This window comes from Arachis ipaensis, chromosome B9 (genome assembly GCF_059453495.1).
Source record: "Arachis ipaensis isolate K30076 ecotype BB chromosome B9, ASM5945349v1, whole genome shotgun sequence".
NCBI lineage: Eukaryota > Viridiplantae > Streptophyta > Magnoliopsida > Fabales > Fabaceae > Arachis > Arachis ipaensis.
In genome coordinates, this window is record NC_142444.1 from 30,417,381 (window position 1) to 30,439,703 (window position 22,323).

Below are 22,323 nucleotides of genomic sequence, written 5' to 3' on the forward strand. Positions count from 1 at the left end.
AGAGAAGAGGGAGCTTCTCTCTCTAGAAACTAACTAAAGGCTCATGTTGGCTAAAACTAATTGCTCCCCCCTTTGCTTGGACTTCAATTCTGCATGAAATACACTCAGAAACAAGTTGGATTTGGGCCTGGGCAGCTCAGAAATCGCCTCCAGCGTTTTGCCATTAAGTGGGCCATATAAGAATATCGGCACGCGCGCGCCATGTGCGCGTGCGCGTCGCTGGCAAATTCCCAACCCGCGCGGAGGCGGCATGTACGCGTGCGCGTCCTTGTGAGAAACCACTTTTGCGTGTGCGCGCCTTGTACGCGTACGCGTCCATTGGTGCATTCCAAATCTTTGTTTCTTCATGCATTCTCCACTTTGCATGCTTTTCTCCTCATTTCTTCCATCCAATACTTGCCTTATGAACCTGGAATTGCTTAACAAACACATCAAGGCATCGAATGGAATTAAAATAAAAATCACCAAATTGGGGCCTAAAAAGCATGTTTTTACACTTAAGCAAAATTTAAGGGAGAATTACAAAACCATGCTATTTCATTGAATAAATGTGGGAAAAGGTGAATAAATCCCCCAAAACAAGCACGAAATAAACCACGAAATCGGGGTTTATCAAATCTCCCCACACTTAAACTAAGCATGTCCTCATGCTAAAATCGAAAAAATTAAGCAAAGGTTATCACATTTATTCAATGCAAACCACTAACTAAATGCAATCTATCTACATGATGCAATGGCTTAATCAAAATAAATCAACTTCCAAGAATACGCATATAAGCACAAGGCTAAGGTATTAGCAATCAAGCAAACCACAATTGGATTGAATCATTAAAAGAGTTCACAAACTTGCAAGAAAAGATGATCATGGGTAAAAACATGTAATTGAGCGATTGAACCCTCACCGGATGTGTATCCGCTCTAGGCACTCAAGTGTATAGGGTTGATTCACTCAATTCTCCCCTAATCATGTTTTCCAAGATTTGTTTTTCATCTAACAATCAACAATTAATTCATGCATGCATACAAATATCATGAGGGCTTTCTCATAGGTTGTAATGGGGTTAGGGTCAAGGTAGGATGCATATGGTCAAGTGAGCTAGAAATTTGAATCTTTGATTATCTTAAACTTCCCACCTAACCTATGACAACCTAAACAATTCTAGACAAACCTAACTACCCATTCTTCACTTTTCTCACACACTCATGTCTTCTCTTTTTAATCACCACACATATGCATTGACTTTTATTGAACTTCACTTTGGGGTATTTTGTCTCCCTTTTTATTGCAAAATTAAAATTTTTTTTTAAACTAAAATATATATAAGAACATCAATGTGTATGGTGTAAATATGATTGATACATGAGTATGTACTCAATTTCCAATATTTTTCAACAAAACACAAAAATACACTTTTATCTCTACCCAATGTTTCCAACTCTCCCAAAATCAATTAATGAGCACTCTCACTAGTCTAAGCTAATCAAAGATCCAAACTAAGGGATATTTATTGTTTTTCACTTAGGCTTGTAATGTGCTAACATTTAAGAATAAGTGGGTTAAGCATAGGCTCAAAATTGGCTAACAATGGAAGATAAAAGGTTGGCTATTTGGGTAAGTGAGCTATATGAACAATGGCCTCAATCATATAAATGCATGTATACACAAAGTAATGGACATAAAGAATCAAACAAATCAAGGATTACAATCATAGGAAGAGAATAATGCACACAAGAATGAAAATAAGTGGTTATATGATGTAACCATACAATTAGGCTCAAAACTCACATGCTTGTGTTCTTAGCTCAAAACATGATCCACAACGTATATAACTCAAGCAAGTTCTAAAAAAAATTTCAACCAATTGGGGTAGTGTTCTAAAAATGAGTTTCTTGAAAATTTTCATCATATTAATTAAGCTTATTCTAATGCAATATTGTGATTAAAAAAAATTTCCTAGTTTGCCCCCCCCCCTTTTTTTTTAATCAAAACACATTCCTCATAGAAGGGGTTAACTAGATTTTTAGTAATCCATTAATTTTCTAATCACAATCAACAACTAGGATGCAAAACACAACCAAGATGCAAAAAAAAAAAATATATATATATATATATATCTACTAAGAATGTGCAACAACCAAAATAAGAGTATCTACAACGGCATAAATATGTACAGTAATCCCAAAATGACCTAAAACATAGAGTGCGGAATAAAACAAAATAGAGTAGTAGCGAATAGAAATAAAAGTCTGAAAATTCACCACATGAACGCAAACACCGGTCACGAGCGGTGACCTCCCCACACTTTAGAATTAAGCATCGTCCTCGATGCTGCTACTGAAGCTCGGGATGGGGGTCAACAATCGCACCAGGCTGTGGCTCATGCTCAGGCTCGGGCTGTGGAACTGGAGGTGGCACTAGCTGTGGCTCAAGTACTGGCTGTGGCTCAAGTATTGGCTGTGGTTCTGGGATGTCACACTGGACCTCAGTGGTGGCCTGCGTCTCTAGTGGTGCCTCCTGCTGTGTCGGCTCCTCAGTATGCTCCTCCTCCTGATCCTGCTCATCAGAAACGGGAGACTCTGGAAGTGGAGGAAGCTCAATGCCCTGTGATGCAAACGCCTGGTCTAAGCGGTCGAGACGTCACATGACACGACGCTCGAAGCGCACCATGAAGCGAAGAAGGTGCTGCACCAACAGATAAGTCGGCTCAGGTGCTGGTGGTGGTGGCGGTAAGGATGCTGCTGCCGCCGTGGAGGAAGAAGGTCCTGCTGCCTCAACTGCAGCTCTAGCCCGAGAACGACGTCTGGTCGAGGGCTTCTCGTGCACCCATCCACCCCATGGAATAGTAACTTCCTTATCGTCGTCATTTGGGGGTGGTGGTGTCGCATCATCGTCCTCCCACGGGACATCAGCCAGCTGAGCCAAGCTGGTAACCAGCGTAGGAAATGGTAGCAAGCCGCGGATATGAGCTCTCCACATGCTATGCCTAATTAGCCATGGGAAATACACCTCTTTCCCTTCCATGACACACCCAATCAGAGTCAGCATATCCATCGGGATCTCTGAGATGTGAGTGGTAGGTAGGACGTAGTGGGCGAAGATCTGCTGCCAGGTCCTAGCCTCCCTAGTCAGATATGCAAATAGCATCCCCTTGGGCTTCTTGTTGTTTGCATCCATCACCCAAAGAGCATCTGGTGTAGCAATCACACGCTTAAGCGCCTCATAGTCAAAGGTCATGGAAAGGATAGCCACATCTACCTGCTGATAGGCACAAGTCTCAGGAGTACCAACTCTGCAAAGCAGTGCATCCGCTATAGCCTCTTCAGTGATAATAATTTCTCTACCCCTTACGTGCACTGATTCCAAGTTTACTCGGAAGAAGTTACAGTAGAACTCCTTAACCTATGAGATGTTGATCCTTCCTAGGTCCCTATCAACAAAATCCAATCCCAACTATGAAATACGGGCGTTTATAGCACGCCTCACGTCATTGGGAAGATTCAGCTTCTTCTCAATGTTCAAGTTTTTCTTTGTATAACGGGAGAAGCGTAGCTCGCAGTAGAGGTTGGAGAATTTGATTGAATCAGTGGATGGAACTAACTGATTTTCTATATCTTCATCATTCAGCGGGTTCTTTGCATAGTTAGCATATATTGAGGGGGTAGAGGTCTTGGAGCGCTTCCTCTTTTTGGAAGTGGTGGCTATGGCTTTTCCTTTATCCGACATCCTGAAAAACAGAGATAATATAATATAAGCATATAGCCAAGTAGATATAAAGCCCTCAAAGCAAAGCATATTCATGAAGTGAATAAAGAAAGGAGATTTCTTGGAATGCAAGCAACAAAATACAGAATTCAAACCAGATTTCAAACCAAGAATTTAAACCATATTTTGCACATTATTCATTTACTGAGTTCAGAAAGCACCATATCCAAAAGAATGACATAAAGAGTTAAATTGAAAACCAAAGAAGTCAGTAGGTTAAACAGGTTAAAGTTAGAAATCAGTTGAAAATTAGTGATATGGTGATTACTATCTCAGTTCGAAAGGAATGCACAAAACAAGGCTGTAAGCACACTCACAATCATGAATCACAACAAGTCATTAATGATGAAATATGATATTGCTAGAAAGCAACTAATATGAAAACAATTCACCAATCAATGTAAAGATCACTAGAATCATATGAATATGTGTTGGTAGAACCAGTTCATTAGGAAATGAATCAATCAAGAAGCATTCAACACTAAATTCAATGATGCATCAAAGTTACAAGTTGAGAGAAGAGTGGAAAACCTTGTGGTCTATGAGGCTTAATGTAAATTACGCATGAGTAAAGTGAATTAAGTCAGCCACACAGATTGAAAATCTTCAACTTATGTATTAATGTAAAAGAGGCATGAAACCTTAAAAGATTTACAAGCAATGGCCAATCAAAGAGCTTACTCAACCATGCAATGCATAGAAGCAAATCAGCATGACCAAACAAGCAAGAATATGGACAGCATGACCAAAGGATTTGTTCTTGAGAAGTTTTCAAAATTCTATTTGACACAAAAATCATCAAACAGAAGTTTGTTAATCCAATCAAAACATTGTTAATTCAAGAATTAAGGTTAAGAAAAATTCGGCAGCATTTCAGCAGCAAATTGGCTAATCCCCAATTTTAAACAGTTACAGCAAATTCCATACGAACTCATTAAAGAATCAGAAGCACAGAAATCATGTAAGAATTCATATGAATGGGTAAACAAGCCAATAATGCAGCACAAACAACAACAATCAGTATGAATTTACTCAGCCCGCAAGCATTCTTTCTCAGAACATTGATCAAAAATCATGGCTTACAATACAGCACACATATCAATTGAGCACAAAACAAATCAATGAAACAGAGCAATTCCACAGAGCAGTAAAAATTCAAACAAACCTAAATCCACTACTCAGCCCAAATTCGCTAACCACCTAATTCAAACTAAACTAACTAACTAATCTAATTAAGATGATTCTAACTACACTAATGCAATTACAGTAAAAAGTCAAAAAAAGAAGCAGAACAGGGGGTGAGAACCTGGGTGCAGAGATTGAACAAGAAAAAGGAGAGTAAGGTGAAGTGAGATGAAGAGAGAGAGAGAATCGGCCAGAGCAGCGCGGCGGTCTGGTGGCACAGCTGAGCTCGCGCCGGCGACAATGGTGGTCGCGATGGCGCTGGGGCAGCACTGAGGGCGAGCAGAGACAGAGAGAAAGAGCGAAGAAATGAGAGAGAGGGAAAGAGTGAGAGAAGAGGGTTGGGTGGTAATGGCGACGGCGATGGCGATGGATGCGGGTTGCTTGCCGAAGGATGAAGGTGGAAGATGGTGAGAGAGAAGAAAATGGAACGTTGGGGAAAAGAAGGGATTTGATGCGCGAATGCGCTAGGGCTTCGCGTCCCTGGGGTAAGTAAAAATTCGAATCCACGCGTGCGTGCACCTTGCACGTTTGCGTGGGTGGGAGAAATGGAAGAACGGCGCGGGAGCGCCATGCGCGCTTGCGCGTAGATAGAGGGGTTAGAATGGGCGCGGACGCGTACGGTGCGTGTTGGCACGGGTGTACTGGGTCGAAGGCACAAAAGGGGCCCAGAGTTGGCATAACTCTCGGGTCCTTTGGCCTGGATGATGTTAAGACGCATCGACGCGGGTGCGCAATGTGCGCATTCACGTGGATGGCTTGAGCTTATTGGATAGGCGCGGAGGCATGAAATACGCCAACGCGTGGACAGAGAAACAGGGAGTGGCGCGGACGCGTATAGCGTGCGTTCGCATGAGTTGAGGCACAGAGTTGGCCCAAAAGTGGCACAACTCTCTGGTCCTTGGCCCAGAAAACTTAAATGCGCAGCCGACGCGGGTGCGCGCCTTGCGCTTGCGCGTGGCTTTTTTTTTTCATGAGCATCAAAAGATCTCATAACTTCTCATCCTTCTTTAAAACTCTAGAACAAGCTAAGGTGCAAGATTAAGCACATTTTGAGATATAGGAACAATTTTCAAACAACTTGAGAAAACTTGTAATTTAAGCAAAAACCCAATTCAAAGATTCATCCCTCATTAAAGCACAAAATGCACAAACACCTTAGTAAACAAAGAGAAATATACCAAGAAGTAAAGAAACTATATACAATGGAACCCAATTCATTCATTCATTATATCTACAAGAGAATGGAAAGAGTTTACCATGGTGGAGTGTCTCCCACCAAGCACTTTTAGTTTAAGTCCTTAAGTTGGACATCGGGAGGCTTCTCATCAAGGTGGCTTATGCTTGTATCCATCCTTGAACCTCCAAAAGTGCTTGTCCTTCAATCGGTTGTCAGAATTTCCAACCTTCTTCATGAAGCTTTGGTGAGGTTCTCTCCAAGACTTGAGCTCCCGAAAACGACTGTCATAGGATAATCCAGGATCCCATATCTTGTCTTCGCACCCATCTTCTAGTTGATTGCCTTGACTTTGTCCGGGTGACGAGAAAAGAGAATTCTCACGGAAGCACCAAACTACTCTCCTAGACCCATTTAATTTAGCATTGCACCAATCCATGCTCTCTAATTTCGAGCTTCCCACCATAATGAGCCTAGATTTAGAACGCCAACCACTAAACATCCTCCTCTTTCGCTTAATTCCACAAAGCGCCCTAAGTTGGCCATCCGTTTCAAGCAAACCATACTCAAGTGGGATTATAAAGCTGAGAGTTAGAAGTTTTACCCACTCAAGCGGAGGATTGGATGACGAACTAGGTGGAGGAGTTCCCAAAGATCTTGATAAAGCATACTCTACTCCCGTCCATCCTCTTCTAGAGGTTTCCACCACTTGGCGAGCTTCTTCAAATTCCTCCTCATGCCAAGCTTCCTCAAGTTCACATTCCTCTTCACCAATTTCTTCTATTTCTCCCCATCACTCTCATCATAGATAGGAGGCAAAGTAAAATCGACCTCATCATCGAATCCAAATAATTCGGGAAAGGATTCTTCAAACTCGAAAGGATCATATGTTGATTCGGAATCATCATAAATAGGAGCGTTTGTTGCTTGGAATACTTCTCCCAATTCTTCACTCGCACTAGGCCTTGGAGGTTGTACATCCTCCTCAACTTTGCTTTCCAATCTACTGGGGGAAGGTTCAACAGGATCGTCAAGGAGATTGATCAAGGTGGGCAAAAAATCACTAGTGACGGAATCCACTTCTTGATCAGTTTCCTCCAACTTTTTGTTTACTTCCGCAACATTACTCTTTTCTGCAACATCCCCTCCAAGATTCTTGGAAGAGAGTTCTTCGATCCGAGATTCCTTTATGTGTTCAACGTATCCTAAACATCCATCCACTACTTCCTCATGTGCACTTATCTCTATCTTCTCCTCTTGTTATCCTTCTGGCCTCAATTCTCCTTCCTCACCATGGAGCTTCAAGTTCACATCCTCATGGGGCTCCTTGGTTGTCTCTCCACATTCAACAATGGGAGTACTTATGGGGCTCCTTGGTTGTCTCTCCTTAAACTTAGTTTCATCCTCCTCTTGTCGCCTTAAAATTTGAGATTCGAGGTCTCTCAGTTCTAACATGAAGGCTTCGTCAGGAGATGGTGTTGGAAGAGAGAATTCATCGGTTAGGGGGAGATTTTTGTAATCGAAAGGTGGTTTAAATTGGTGGAGTTCTTGAGGTGGTGTATGTGGAATTTGTGGTTCTTGAGAGTATTGGTATTGGGATGGTGGTTGTTCTACATGTGATTCTAACAGTGGTTGATATGGTGTGTATGAGTTATGGTCAAGTGGAGGTAAATGGTGGTATGAGACTTGTGAGTATGACGTGTGGCTATATTGAGGATATGGCTCATAGGCATATGGTGTTGGTTCTTGAAAGTCACAAGGGAGTTCACCATAGCCAGTGGATTGACATGCATCATAGAATGGCCCTTCTTCATAGTGCATTGGCGGAGGTTGTTGCCATGGAGGTTGATCAAATGTCTGAGGCTCCTCCCACCTTTGATCTCCAATTCCTTGATGCACATCCTCATTGAGGCTTTCATTTCCTACAACATAGTTTGAGCTACACTCATAGCCAAAGTGAGAATTCATAGTGAAGTAGAAAATAAAAACAAAGAGCAATAAGAAATGAAGGAGACTAAATCCTAAAACTAGCAAAAATCAACAAACAAACCAAAGATAAAGCTATTCACAATATTTACAATAGCCAATAACATAGCACCATTGGCTCCCCGGCAACGGCGCCATTTTGATGAACGGACTCTTGACGGTTTAGAATTTCCTCAAATGAGTGAATTCTCGTTGTGAAGTTTAGTTTCCAAACCAATCAAGAATCCTTTCATACAAAAATTTTTTGTTGTCACAAGTAACAAACCCCAATAAGAATTAACCGAAGTATTTAGACTCCGGGTCGTCTCCCTAGGATACAATGGAGTGCATGCGTATTGGCTATGATAGGGTAAAAAGAGAGGGGTTTTGTTTGATTAGAGGGGCAATAAAATAAAAAGACGAGAAAAGTAAATTGAGCAAGTAATTAAAGAAAGCAAGTAATAAAGAGAGACGTTCATGGCAATGGATTGAGATCATAGGCTTTCTATCCTAGTCATGCATGACTAATTCATCTTATTTAGTTAACTCACAAATCGGGAGAATGTCAAACAAGATTAATTAATCATGTCACAAATATAAACAAGAATTTATCCGATTACATCAACTCCAACAAATAGGGAGAAAGTCTAATGAGACTAGCTAATCTCAATCCAAAAGTCCTAATCGACTTACTAATTAAAATAGCAAAAGATTAGCGTCAATGGAAACAATATTCCAAAAGTCCTAATCAACTCACTAATTTAATTAGCAAAAGATTAGCGTCAATGGAAACAATATTAGCTAACAACTCTAGATCACCAACATAAGTTGGGTTTTCAGGACTCAAGATTGCCCAATTACTCTTTCCAAGCCAAGAATGCTCAAAATAAACCACAAAATCGGAATTTATCAACTAGTTTGCCATGTCTTCTCGCAAAAATATTGTCGAGGCATCTTCTAAGGTTCCCGAGGGGATGTCCTACTTGTTGGACTCCCTTGTGTTGCTGTGTGTTTCTCTAGCTAATTCTGAATTCTGTGTGGAGCTTAGAAAACATCACCAAATCTGTAGTAGTAGGGATCAGGAGAACAACTATGAATTGGTAGCACCTGATTCTGATGAAAGGGTTTGCTTCCCTGTTCTGACCCAGGGGGAGCATCCCTTTTTCTATGCATACGACTTCTTTTTTAGCCAGATGAACATCACCCTTCCCTTCACTCCTTTTGAGACCGACCTGTTATTGTCGTGTAATGTGGCCCCATCTCAGCTTCATCTGAATTCTTGGGGTTTCATCAAGATTTTTCAGTTGGTTTGTCAAGAATTTGATGTTAAACATTCTCAAACCCTTTTTTCTGTATCTTTTTGTGTTGACCAAGCCTGGGACTACCAAAAAGAAGGCTTCTTGGATTTCTTTTAGGTCTGCCCAGGGACATAAAGTTTTTTCCATGTACGATGAGTCTTTCAGGGATTTTAAGAATTACTTTTTTAATATCCAAGCTGTTGAAGGAGCTCGTCCTTTCTTTTTGGATGAGAATGGCGAGCCCCGTTTTCCCTTAGAGTGGCAGAAGAAGGTAGTGGTGTCTAGGTATACTTGGGAAATGTTGGACGAGGTCGAGCAGGCTTTTGTAAATGTCTTGGAGGATATTTGGGGAGAACCTCCCCATCTTGATACCAAGAAGTTTTTGGGGAATCCATCCCTTGTCTGAACTGTGTTGGGTATTCATTATATTTTGCTTTACTTTACTTTGCTTTCTTCTTTTTCCAGTTTGTAATCTGCTTCTATGGTTGATTTTGTTTTTCAGAGATGGTTAAGAATAATGACTCTATGAGGACCTTTAAGAAGTCAAAGAAGGCTACAGTTGCTCAGAATGTTTCGGCTAGAGTGGCTGGGGAAGGGTCCTATCATGTTCTTCCCAAACAGCCAGTGTCGAGTTCTCCTGGGCTGAGGAGAATGATTCCTACCTCTCGGGTCCATGTGCTCGACCCTCCCCAGTCTTCTGCCGCCGTTTCTTCTCCTACGGCTGTTCCTCCTTTGAAAAGACCTCGGACTGTTGAGCCCTTCAATCTGGACGCTCCTAATTTTGATGCTATTGAGTTTGTCGACCAGCAGATTGGTCCCTATGGATGATGTTTCTCTTCTTTGTCATTTGGATTTCATAACTCAGAGTAGCATCAAGATGGCACATATAGGGGCGGCTCTGTACCGAACTGCCCAAGATCTTCCTATCCATGCAACGAAGGCTTTTATGGAGGAGGCCAAATTAGAGTTCGACCGGATTAAGGGGTTAAAGAATGAGCTCGAGGTGAAGGTGACCAAGTTGGGGAAAGAGTTGGAGGGTGAAAAGACTAGAGATATTGCCTTGGCAGCTTCTGCAAAGTTGGCTGAGGATACGGCGTTGAAGCATAAGGAGAGCTATGTCACGACCTATAGGGAGATGATGCGTCTTAGGGAGGATTTGGAGTCTGCCCGAGCTAGTTATGCCGAGCTCCAGGGTCATCTTGTGGGCAGTGTCAATGCTGCTTATGAGAATTTAAATAATCAAGTTCGAGTCCTTGCGCCTGATCTTGACCTCTCTCTCTTCAATTTGGACAACATTGTGAAGGATGGTAAAATTATCCTGATGACCCCGATGATGATGACGACATCGAGCCTCCTCCTGTGGCTGCCGCCAAGGTCTCGGTTGTGCCGACTTCTTCAAACCCTACAGTTGTTCCTCCCGAGTCGGGTCCTGATTGTCAGATCTTGAACCGGGATGATGGGACAGTGGATGCGGTGCCCCTTCAGACTCGTCCTCCTTCACCCTGGGATGCTGCAACTGGGAACTCTTTAGATCCTCTCTGAATATTCTGGATATTTTGTATATAGCCCGGCTTGTGGGATTTGAATTTTTATGTTTTGTAACTTATGGTTTCTAACTGCTGGACATCTTTAGTTGCTTTTTTGTTAGCAGCTTAGTAGTTTCTTGAGCTCTTGGGGCTGACTTTTGGTGGCCTCTTGAATCTTGTTATTATTATTATAACTTGTTCCTTTCGTAATATGCTTGTCTGCACCTATCTGACACCTTCTAGATTTTGAATGCGTTGGCAGCTTGTTGTCCGACCTCTTTTGGTTGCCTTCGTACTTTTATACTTGTAGCTTTATTCTTTTGAGGTCGTGGATTTCTGGGTCCAACTTGTTTGCCTTCTATCAGCCGATTTCTTCATCTTGGTCTGAAGGTGTTTTTGGTAATCCGTTTTATTTGGACCTTTGTTGGGTCTCTTCCATGGATTTACCTTTAACTTTGTCATCTTGGTTGGGCCGACTTTATCATGTCGGTCCGTTCTAAGTTATTTCTAGTAATCCATTTTTTGGATCCTTTGTCAAATCTCTTTTTATGGATTACTTTTATAACTTTATGGCTTTGTTGGGACGACTTCACCATGTCGGTCCCTTCTAAGTTATTTTTAGTAATCCTCTTTTTGGACCTTTGTCAGGTCTCTTTTAGGGATTACTTTTATAAATTTTTGTTCCGGGCCGACTTCATCATGTCGGGCCCTTCTAAGTTATTTTTAGTAATCCTCTTTTTTGGACCTTTGTCAGGTCTCTTTCAGGGATTACTTTTTATAACTTTTTGTTCTGGGCCGACTTCATCACGTCAGGCCCTTCTAAGTTATTTTTAGTAATCCTCTTTTTTAGACCTTTGTCAGGTCTCTTTCAGGGATTACTTTTTATAACTTTTTGTTCTTGGCCGACTTCATCATGTCGGGCCCTTCTAAGTTATTTTTAGTAATCCTCTTTTTTGGACCTTTGTCAGGTCTCTTTCAGGGATTACTTTTTATAACTTTTTGTTCTTGTGGTCGACTGGTCCGACTTCTTCTACGTCGGCCGGTCTTTAAATTATTTTTTAGCAACCTATTTTTATTAAGACCTCGTCAGGTCCTTTCTATAGATCACTTTCAATAACTTCTTGCATTATTCTGTTTTTGTCGCCTTTTTCATCTTTACCGATTTTTTAGGAATTGGGGTTGATCCCCGTTGGTCGACCTTTTGATGAATTTGGTTTTCATCTTTGTTGGTCTTTATCGTGATCGTGCAGTGAATTTGATTTTCACTTTTCTGCCGATCTGTAGCTTTATAATCGGGCGATGAATTTTTTGCGTTTCAGATTAATGCGTCTTGATAAAGGATTTGTAGAAAATCTGAAAAACTTTATTCAAAATAGGAAATATGCAAATATATACATGAGGGTGTTTTTCCCTTTAAGTCGGGCGGTTTGTAGATCTTGGCTTGGTGCCTCGTTAAAAAACCTTTTTCAGGAAAAGGAGTGCACCTTGTCCTAAGATCCTTATTACCTTTAACTATAATACCTTCGTAGGTTGCAGGCGTGCCATGACCTTGGAAGCTCTCACCCTTCGAGTTTGGACAGCCTGTAGTAGCCCTTTCCAAGTACTTCTATGACTCGGTAGGGTCCTTTCCAGTTTGCTGCCAGCTTTCCTTCTCCAGGTCGAGTTGTTCCGATATCATTTTGGATTAGCATGAGGTCGTTCTCGGCAAAACCGTGCGGCACTACCTTTTGATTGTATCTTGAAGCCATTCGACATTTTAATGCCTCTTCCCTTATCCGGGCTCTTTCTCGAATTTCTGGGAGTAGGTCGAGTTCTTCCTTTTGAAGTTGGGAGTTGGCCTCTTCGTTGTAGTGGATTACTCTGGGTGACCCTTCTTCTACCTCCACTAGGATCATTGCCTCCATTCCGTAAGCTAATCGGAAGGGTGATTCTGTTGTAATGGAGTGTGGGGTTATCCGATATACCCATAGGACTTGTGGGAGCTCTTCAGCCCAGGCTCTCTTTGCATCCTGTAATCTCTATTTTAACCCGGTTAATATGACTTTGTTAGCAGCTTCTGCTTGTCCATTGGCCTGGGGATGTTCTACGGATGTGAATTGGTGTTTTATGTTCAGGTCGGCCACCAATTTTCTGAAACCTGCATCTGTAAATTGAGTACCATTGTCTGTGGTTATAGAGTATGGGACCCCAAACCTTGTGACAATATTTCTATATAGGAATTTTCAACTTCTTTGAGCAGTGGCGTTAGCTAGGGGTTCTGCCTCGATCCATTTTGTGAAATAGTCTACCCCCACTATGAGAAATTTGACTTGTCCTGATCCTTGGGGGAAGGGTCCGAGAAGATCGAGTCCCCATTTTGCGAATGACCAGGGTGAGGTTACGCTGATGAGCTCCTCTGGCGGGGCGATGTGAAAGTTGGCGTGCTTCTGACAAGGTGGACATGTCTTCACGAATTCTGTTGCTTCTTTTTGTAAGGTCGGCCAATAGAATCCGGCTCGGAGTACTTTCTTGACGAGTGCATGTGCTCTGAGGTGGTTGCCATAGATGCCACTGTGTACTTCTTCTAAAAATTCTTTTGTATTAGAAGTCGGTACGCATTTTAATAGTGGTGTCGAAATCCCTTTCTTCTATAAAGTATCATTTATGATGGTGTAGTATTGTGCCTCCCGTTTTAACCTCTTTGCTTCCTTCTTATCTGTAGGGAGTGCTTCTATTTTGAGATAATTAATTATGGGAGTCATCCATCCTTGATCCAGACCTGTTATGGTTAGGATTTTTTCTTCTTCCAAGATTGACGGGTTCTGCAGCATCTCTTGGATGAGGCTTCTATTGTTGCCCCTGGTTTGGTGCTGGCTAATTTTGAGAGTGCATCAGCTCGAGCATTTTATTCTCGGGGTATATGGCAGATCTCATATTCCCCAAGTTGTCCGAACTGTTCCTTGGTTTTATCCAAGTACTTTTTCATTGTGGGATCCTTGGCTTGGTAGCTCCCTGCTATTTGTGAAGTGACTACCTGTGAGTCACTAAAGATGATAAGCTTTTGAGCTCCAACCTCTTCAACCAGCTTCAAGCCAACTAGTAATGCCTCATACCCCGCTTGGTTATTTGAGGCAGGGAACCCGAATTTGAGGGAAATTTCGATTTGGGTTCCCTGGTCACTTTCAATTATCACACCCACGCCACTTCCAGTTTTGTTTGAGGAACCGTCTACATAGAGATTCCATTCTGTAGGGATTTTCGGGGTGTCTGTAAATTCTGCGATGAAGTCGGCCAAATATTACGATTTGATGGCTGTCCGAGCTTCATATTGAAGGTCGAATTCAGACAGCTCGACTGCCCATTGTAAGATTCTTCCTGCTAAATCTGTCTTCTGCAGAATGCCTTTTATGGGCTGGTTGGTCCGAACCCTGATAATATGGGCTTGGAAGTATGGACGAAGTCGTCGAGATGTTAATATGAGAGCATAGGTGAATTTTTCTATTTTTTGGTAGTTCAGTTCGGATCCTTGTAGTGCTTTGCTGATGAAGTATATAGGCTGTTGCCCATTGTCATCTTCTCGGACTAGTGCTGAGGCTACTGCCCGATTGCCTATTGCGAGGTATAATACAAGTGGTTCTCCTTCCCGTGGCCGAGTTAGGATAGGTGGTTGTCCTAGAAATCTTTTGAAATCTTGGAAGGCCTGCTCGCACTCCGTCGTCCATTCGAATTTCTTTCCCTTCCTTAGAGTGGCGTAGAAGGGTAGGGATCTTATTGCCAATCCGGCTAGGAATCTGGACAAGGCTGCCAGTCTTCCGTTGAGTTATTGTACCTCTTTGACACAGGTCGGACTTTTCATATTGAGTATAGCCTTGCATTTATCCGAATTTGCTTCAATTCCCCTTTGTGTGAGGATAAAACCCAAGAATTTTCCGGCTTCTACTGCGAAGGTGCATTTTGCAGGGTTGAGTCGCATGCCATGCCTTCTTATAGTGTTGAATACTTGGGTGAGGTCGGACAGTAACGTCTCTTTACTTTGCGTTTTTATTCGTCCACATAGACTTCCATGATTTTCCCGATGTGGTCTACAAAGACCTTATTCATTAATCTCTGATAAGTAGCTCCCGCATTTTTGAGTCTGAAAGGCATGACGATGTAGCAGTAGTTTGCTTTTGGGGTTAAGAATGAAGTTTTTCTTGATCGGGTGGGTACATTGGGATTTGATTGTACCCCGAATAAGCGTCCATAAATGAGAAGTATTTATATCCGGAGGAGGCATCCACTAGAGCGTCGATACTTGGGAGTGGATAGGGATCCTTTGGGCAGGCTTTGTTGAGATCAGTATAGTCGGTGCACATCCGCCACTTCCCGTTTGATTTTTTCACCAAGACGACGTTATCTAGTCATAGTGGGTACTTAACTTCTCTTATGAATCCTGCCTCCAGTAAAACTTGTACTTGTTCTTCCACAGCTTGGGATCGTTCTGGTTTGAGCTTTCTGCGTCTCTACTGTACTGGCCGAGATCCTGGATAAACTGCCAACTTATGGCACATTAACTTTGGGTCTATGCCTGGCATGTCTGCGGCTTTCCATGCAAAGAGGTTGACATTGTCTCTTAAAAACTGTATTAGCGATTTTTTTATGTCTCCTTTTAGAATTGTGCCAATATTGGTTGTTTTGTCTAGACATCTCTGATATGGACCTTTTCTACTTCGCCTTCGGGTTGTGGACGGAGTTCTTCCCGCCCTCGAACTCCACCAAGTTCGATGGTGTGGAATTCTTCTCCTCTGCCTCTGAGGTTTAGACTTTCGTTATAACAGCGGTGCGCCGTCTTCTGGTCTGCTTTTATTATAGCTATTCTTTCTGTGGTTGGGAACTTCATGCACAGATGTGGAGTCGAGACTACTACGCTGAGCTGGTTTAATGTTGTTCGACCTATTAGGGCATTATAGGCTGAACTCACGTCGACCACGATGTAGTCTATATTGAGTGTCCTTGATCGGTTTCCTTTTCCAAAGGTCGTGTGTAGTGAGATGTACCCGAGTGGTTGGATTGGAGTGTCTCCCAGCCCGAACAGGCTGTTCGGATATGCTCTGAGTTCTTTTTCTTCTAGGCTGAGTTTGTCGAAGGCAGTTTTGAACAAGATGTCGGCCGAGCTTCCTTGGAGCTTCCTTGGTCTACCAGTGATGACCATGGGATCGTCATATCCCGAGATGATGCCGACTGCGTCCTCTTTAGTAAAAGTGATTGTGGGGATGTCGGGTGCTTCCTCTCTTCCCTCGACATGATATACATCTTTAAGATGTCTTTTGCGAGATGATTTGGAGATTCTTCCCCCCGCGAATCCTCCGTGTATCATGTGGACATATCTCTCCGGGGTACGAGGTGGTCATTCAGTTTGTCCGATATCTTCGTCCCTTTTTCTTTTTCTTGGTTCCTCAGCTCGACTGGTTAAGTATCGATCTAATTTTCCCTCTCTTACTAATTTCTCTATGACATTTTTTAAGTCGAAACATTTGTTGGTGGAGTGTCCGTAGATTCGATGGTATTCACAATATTCACCCCAATTTCCTCCTCCTTTTTTGCTTTTGAGTGGTCGAGCTGGGGGTATTTTTTAGTATGGAAAACTTCTCTGTAGACATCCACAAGGGATACCCGAAGAGGGGTGTAATTGTGGTATTTTTTGATCTTTTCCCCATGTTGATCTTCTTTCTTTTTGGACTCTTTATCCTTATCTCGGGAGGAGTAGGAGAATCCAGGTTTTGAGGTCTCTCCCAATCAAGAGTTTTTCTCCATGTTGATGTACTTTTCTGCTCGTTCTTGTACTTCGTTCAGAGATGTGGGATATTTTTTCGATATAGAGTGGCTAAAAGGTCCCTCTCGCGAGCCATTGATGAGACCCATAATGGCGGCCTCTGTTGGTAGACTTTGTATGTCCAGACATGTTTTGTTGAATATTTCCATGTAACTGCGAAGACTTTTCTGATCTCGTTGCTTGATTTCTAGTAGACTTGGGGCGTGCTTAGCTTTCTCTTTTTGGATGGAGAACCTGGTCAGAAACTTCTTGGCTAAGTCGTCGAAGCTTGAGATGGACCTAGGGGGTAGATTGTCGAACCATTTAATCGCTGTCTTTAAAGTAGTCGAGAAGGCTTTGCAGCGGACTGCATCTGAGGCATCGGTGAGGTACATTCGACTTCTGAAATTACTGAGGTGATGACTGGGATCTGTTGTGCCATCGTATAGAGTCATGTCGAGAATTTTGAAGTCCTTTGGGATTTTAGTCCTCATGATCTCTTTGGTGAATGGATCTTGGTCTTTACGAGGGCTGTCTTTGTGACCAGATCGGTTTTTTTTTGTCTTTGAGATCTGCTTCGAGTTTTAGGAGCTTCTCCTTTAACTCACGGCGCCGCCTAACTTCCCTTCGTAGGTCTCTCTCAGCTTCTTGTTGATGCTCCACCTCTTTTTCGATTTGTTTTAGGCGGTTTTGAAGTGCTTCCATTGCTTCTGTGTTTGGTGAATCTTTGTCTTTGTTAGGTTGAGGAGTATCTTTCGATGTAGTGTCTGCATTTTTATTTGGCATTCTATCTACCAAACCAGAGTTGTGGTCGTTGTCCTGGTCATCCTCCATGTGGATGGAATGACTTCCAGGTTCCCCGGCAACGGCGCCAATGTTCCGTGGGTTACCTGAAACTGTAGGTCAATCTCGGACGAGATCTTTTGTTCTGGTCAAAGATGATGTATCCGGCTAGTGGGTGACGGCCAGAGCTGTCGTGTCCGACTTGTTGGACTGGCTATGCTGCTGATCCTTTGTCACCGGAGGGTGGTGGTACTTGCAAGGGACTCCGATGCTTAAGTTAGCAAGGGTATTAAGCAGGTTTTTAGTAGAATCAGAGGATAAGTTATACCTGGGTGCTCCAGTGTATTTATAATAGTGTGGAGTGACCTTTCTGGAGATAAGATAGTTATCTTACCTTATCTTATCTTTGAGTGAAGTCATCTTATCTTTAAGGGAACCGCCCTTATCTCTGTAGGCTTGGACTGCCTTTAGATTTGGGTCGTGTTCCTCTGTTTGGGCCCTATTTGGGCTTTTCCTAGTAGTTTGGCTGAGCTCTTTAAGAAGAGGTCGGATGGTCCTGACCTGAAAAGGTCAGTCGACTTGTCGTTAAACATCCCGGATCGGACAGCTCGACCCAGGGTTTGAACAACCTCCTCCTCACACGGGATTTGAATTGTCTTCTAAAATCTTTACGCTTTTGAATGAGTGAAAATTTGATAAAAATATTTTTTCCATTACTTTGGATAATGCTTCTTCTGATGATACTTGTGTTGGTCACTTGAAAAGTACTTTGGATGTGCATGGTTCATTGTTGTGTGGTGGTGAATTCTTTCATGTTCGTTGTTCTGCTCATATTTTAAATCTTATTGTCCAAGATGGAATGAAAATATGTGGTGATGCAGTGCATAAGATTAGAGATTGTATTAAGTATCTGAGAAAATCTGAAAGTCGAATGGTTAAGTTTAAAGAATATTTTCAAGATATTGAGGGACTTGAGTATACGACTGCATTATGTTTAGATGTTCCTATTAGGTGGAATTCACTTTATGCAATGCTTGCAAGTGCTATTCCATATAAGAAAGCTTTTGAAATGTATAAAGTAAAAGAAGCTGGATTTAGGAAGTATTGTCCTTCATCAGATGAGTGGAAAAGAACTAAAAAGATATGTGATTTCTTGTTACCATTTTACGAGACTACCAAGTTGATATCTGGAACTTCTTACCCAACATCCAACTTGTATTTTTTTCAAGTTTGGCAAATTCAGCTTATTTTGATGAATAATTTGAAGAATGATGAAGTGCTTATAAGGAACATGGGAGAACAAATGATAATTAAGTTTAAGAAATATTGGGAGGAATACAGTGTTGTTCTTGCATTTAGGGTTATATGTATTTTTTATTGTTCATATTTTTTGAGTCATATATTGTTTGCAATGCAAAGGATTTGATGTCCCGTAATCAAGAAGCTAAAGTGAAGAGTGGAAAGAACTAACTTGATATTTATTTGAGTGAGGCAACATTATTTTGCTATGATGCAATCATAGATGTTTTGCAATGGTGAAAAAATAACCATTATCGTTTTCCAACACTATCACTAATGGCACGAGATTTGTTGAGCATTCCTATTACTACTGTGGCTTCAAAATCTGCATTTAGCATGGGTTCTCATGTTTTGAATAAGTATAGAAGTCGTTTATTGCCAGATAATGTTGAAGCTGTGATTTGCACTCGAAATTGGATACGTGGATATTTTTATTATGGTATAATTATATTTATGACATACATACTTGAATGATTTTGAACATTATTATGTACTATTTTTCTAATATATTTATTTACTTTTTTTCTAAAGGAAGATTTAGATGAGGAAGATATTGCAAAAAGAGAAGGCTATTCTTCAGGAGTTAGTTCGAATGATGTTATTGACTTACATGAAGATGCAGATGAAAATTAAGTGTTTAGAATTATGTTTATTTTTCTTTGGAGACTATTTATAATTATGCTTTTGGATTTTGGATTATATTTATTTTGTCTATGGGACTATTTATAATTATATTTTTGTATTTTGGATTATGTTTATTTATTTTAGAGACTATTTATATTTAATATTTGCTTTTATATTGATTTAAACAGAAGATATGCCTTTGCAAATATTATTTTAAAAAAAAAAGAGTTTAGGCGGGCATAGCCCGCCAGTTTGCCATTAGGCGAGGCGGGGCGGGCTTCCCCGCCTGCCATCCCTAGATCCAAGGATGATGAAAACACTTGTGGTTCTTATTCCGAAGGTAGAAAACCCGGTTTCCATGAAGGATTTTCAACCTATTAGTCTCTGTAATGTGGTTTACAAAGTTATAACGAAGGTTCTGGTCAATAGACTTCATCCCCATCTCAAAGAGATTGTTGGGCCCCTTCAAGGAGGATTTATCCCAGGGAAAGGAACCCCAGACAACATCATTGTAGCACAAGAGGTTCTCCATTTCATGAAGAAGACAAAGTCAAAGAAAGGCACCCTGGCCTTTAAGATTGATCTAGAGAAAGCATACAATAGAGTGGATTGGGGGTTTCTGAAACAAACCCTTGTAAGTTTTGGCTTTCCTCCTCCGACAGTCAATCTAATTATGCGTTATGTCACTACTTCTTCACTGTCTATCCTCTGGAATGGGGATAGATTAAATAGCTTCACTGAGAGCAGGGATCTTAGGCAAGGAGATCCTATATCACCGTATTTGTTTGTGTTGTGTATGGAGAGATTGGCCTGTTCTATTAATCAACAAGTTGATAGGGGCTTGTGGAAGCACTCCAATTCTTCCTTCAAGAGCAAAAAGAGTACCAAAAGAGGCAAAAAACATCATGACTACCTTAGCTGGAGCTCTATCTCGCCTAGCCTCACTACACTCTTCCAACAATTCAAGCACCTTCACGGATAAAAGTGAAAAACCAACTTCAATTGAAGCATGTGGAGTGGAAGAGAGCTTAAAACTACAAAGAAAAGAAGAGGAGTTAATGCTTGAGTTGCAACAAGTGGATGAGGTTGAGATCAAGGAATTAGAAGAAATTGTTGAAGAATTAGAAGAAGTTGAACAAGGAAACAAGCTTGAGAAAGCTTGTCAAAAGCTGGAGATCATACAAGAAGTATCATCCACTCCTTCATTTAAGTGGGTAAAATCTTTAACCTCAAGTTTTATTATCCTGCTTGAGTATGGTTTAATTGAAATGGATAGGCAACTTAGGAATCTTTGTGGATTGAAAAGTAAGAGGGAGTTAGATAGTGGTTGGAAACATGATCCTAGGTTCGTTAAGATTAAGTCTTTAAAGCTTGGTTTTAATGGTGGGTGTGATGCCAAATTAGATGGATCTCGGAGAATGTTTGGATGCTTAAGTGAGAGTTCTAAACGCTCGTCACTCGGATGGAATCACATGAGTCAACAAGAAGATTGGGTGTACAAGATTTAGGATCCCGAAGACTATTGGAAATACAAGCATTGGTGGGAATTCAAGGAAGAATTCAAGCATAAGCCACCATAGCAAGGGCATCCCCAATTGTCCAACTTAAGGACAATAAATAAAAGTGCTAGGTGAAAGACACCCCCACCAAGATAACATCATTCTAATTCCTCTCTTTTTGCATTAGTTTGTTGATTTTTTTGCTTCTTTTGCTTAGCTTAGTCTAGTTGAATTTTAGTTTTGATCATGCAGTCTTGAGGAATAATATGTTTTGGGGTTGAAACCCTTTGTTTAGATCAAGTGTGGTACCTTAGAGTTTGGAAAATAAATTTTGGAGAAACAGAGCAGTATGCATGCGCACACCCCTGTGCGTAGGCACACCTACCCCAAAATTCTACATCTTATGCGTACGCACACCCGTTTGCATCCCCTTTGTCGAGAGCATCCGCACACACTTGTGCGTCGCACCTTAGCCTTTTACCCTCTCTGTGCGTACGCACGTTTATGTGCGCACGCACACTTATGTGCGCACGCACACATGATCCTTTTTCAGATAAAAAAAATCTTAGTGTGCATACACACATATCTGTGCGTACGTACAAACCGATTTTCACCCTCTGTCGGGAGCGTCTGCACATGCTTGTGCGTGTGCACAAACCCTTTTTTTTCACCTTTTGTGCATACGCACGGTTGCTTTAACCCCACCACCCAACTTCTTTTCTTCTTCTTTCTTCTCTATTCTTTTTCCATGTCTCTCCTCTCTTTTCACTCACCATTCACCACCATCTCTATTTATTAGTTAGTTAGTTTAAATTTTCTATTTTTAGTAGATTAGGTTGTTAGTATAGGTTAGATTTTTGTGATAAGTGTTGGATTATTGATATTGTTGTTGCTAAATATTGTTGGATATCTTTATTTTGAGGTCATACTTTGCTGCTTGGTATTGAATTTTGCATGTTAAACTTTTGTACATACCAAGTACTTATGATATTGCCTTCAACAACATTGTTAGATTTTTAAATTGCATGTTGTAGCTAGCCACCATGTAATTTGAATTCACTGTCTATTACTAGGCAATTGTATGTAGTTGATGCATTTTTTTGTTAGGTGATACTTGTTATGATTGACCTAGTTGATGCATTGAAATTGAAAAATTGTGAAATCGGATTGTGAGCTTACCTAGTGACATTTTTTTGAGCTTTTTGAGCTTTGTGGACCATACTTGCTATATGATTCATCTCATCTTATATCTCTCTTTTCCTACGTTGCATAGCAACCATGTTTCCCACTTCATGTCAATTAGGTGATGCAAACAAATTTTAAAGTGTGTTATTGCTTGATGTGTGAATTCTATAGTTCATTTGGTTCATTGAATTCTCTTGCACATCAACTAATTTTCATCCATTATCCTTTCACAATTTGCTTGATTGCTTTTAT

At 41.2% G+C, this 22,323-nt stretch overlaps 1 protein-coding gene across 1 annotated transcript; it reads left to right on the plus strand.

Moving 5' to 3' along the window:
• Nucleotides 1-18,323: 18,323 nt before the first annotated feature.
• On the plus strand, nucleotides 18,324-19,396 carry LOC148544160 (zinc finger BED domain-containing protein RICESLEEPER 2-like). The gene is made up of 2 exons (XM_088498881.1): nucleotides 18,324-18,824; nucleotides 19,295-19,396. Exons 1-2 carry the CDS (start codon nucleotides 18,324-18,326, stop codon nucleotides 19,394-19,396), a joined length of 603 nt encoding a protein of 200 aa, XP_088355007.1.
• Nucleotides 19,397-22,323: the final 2,927 nt, after the last annotated feature.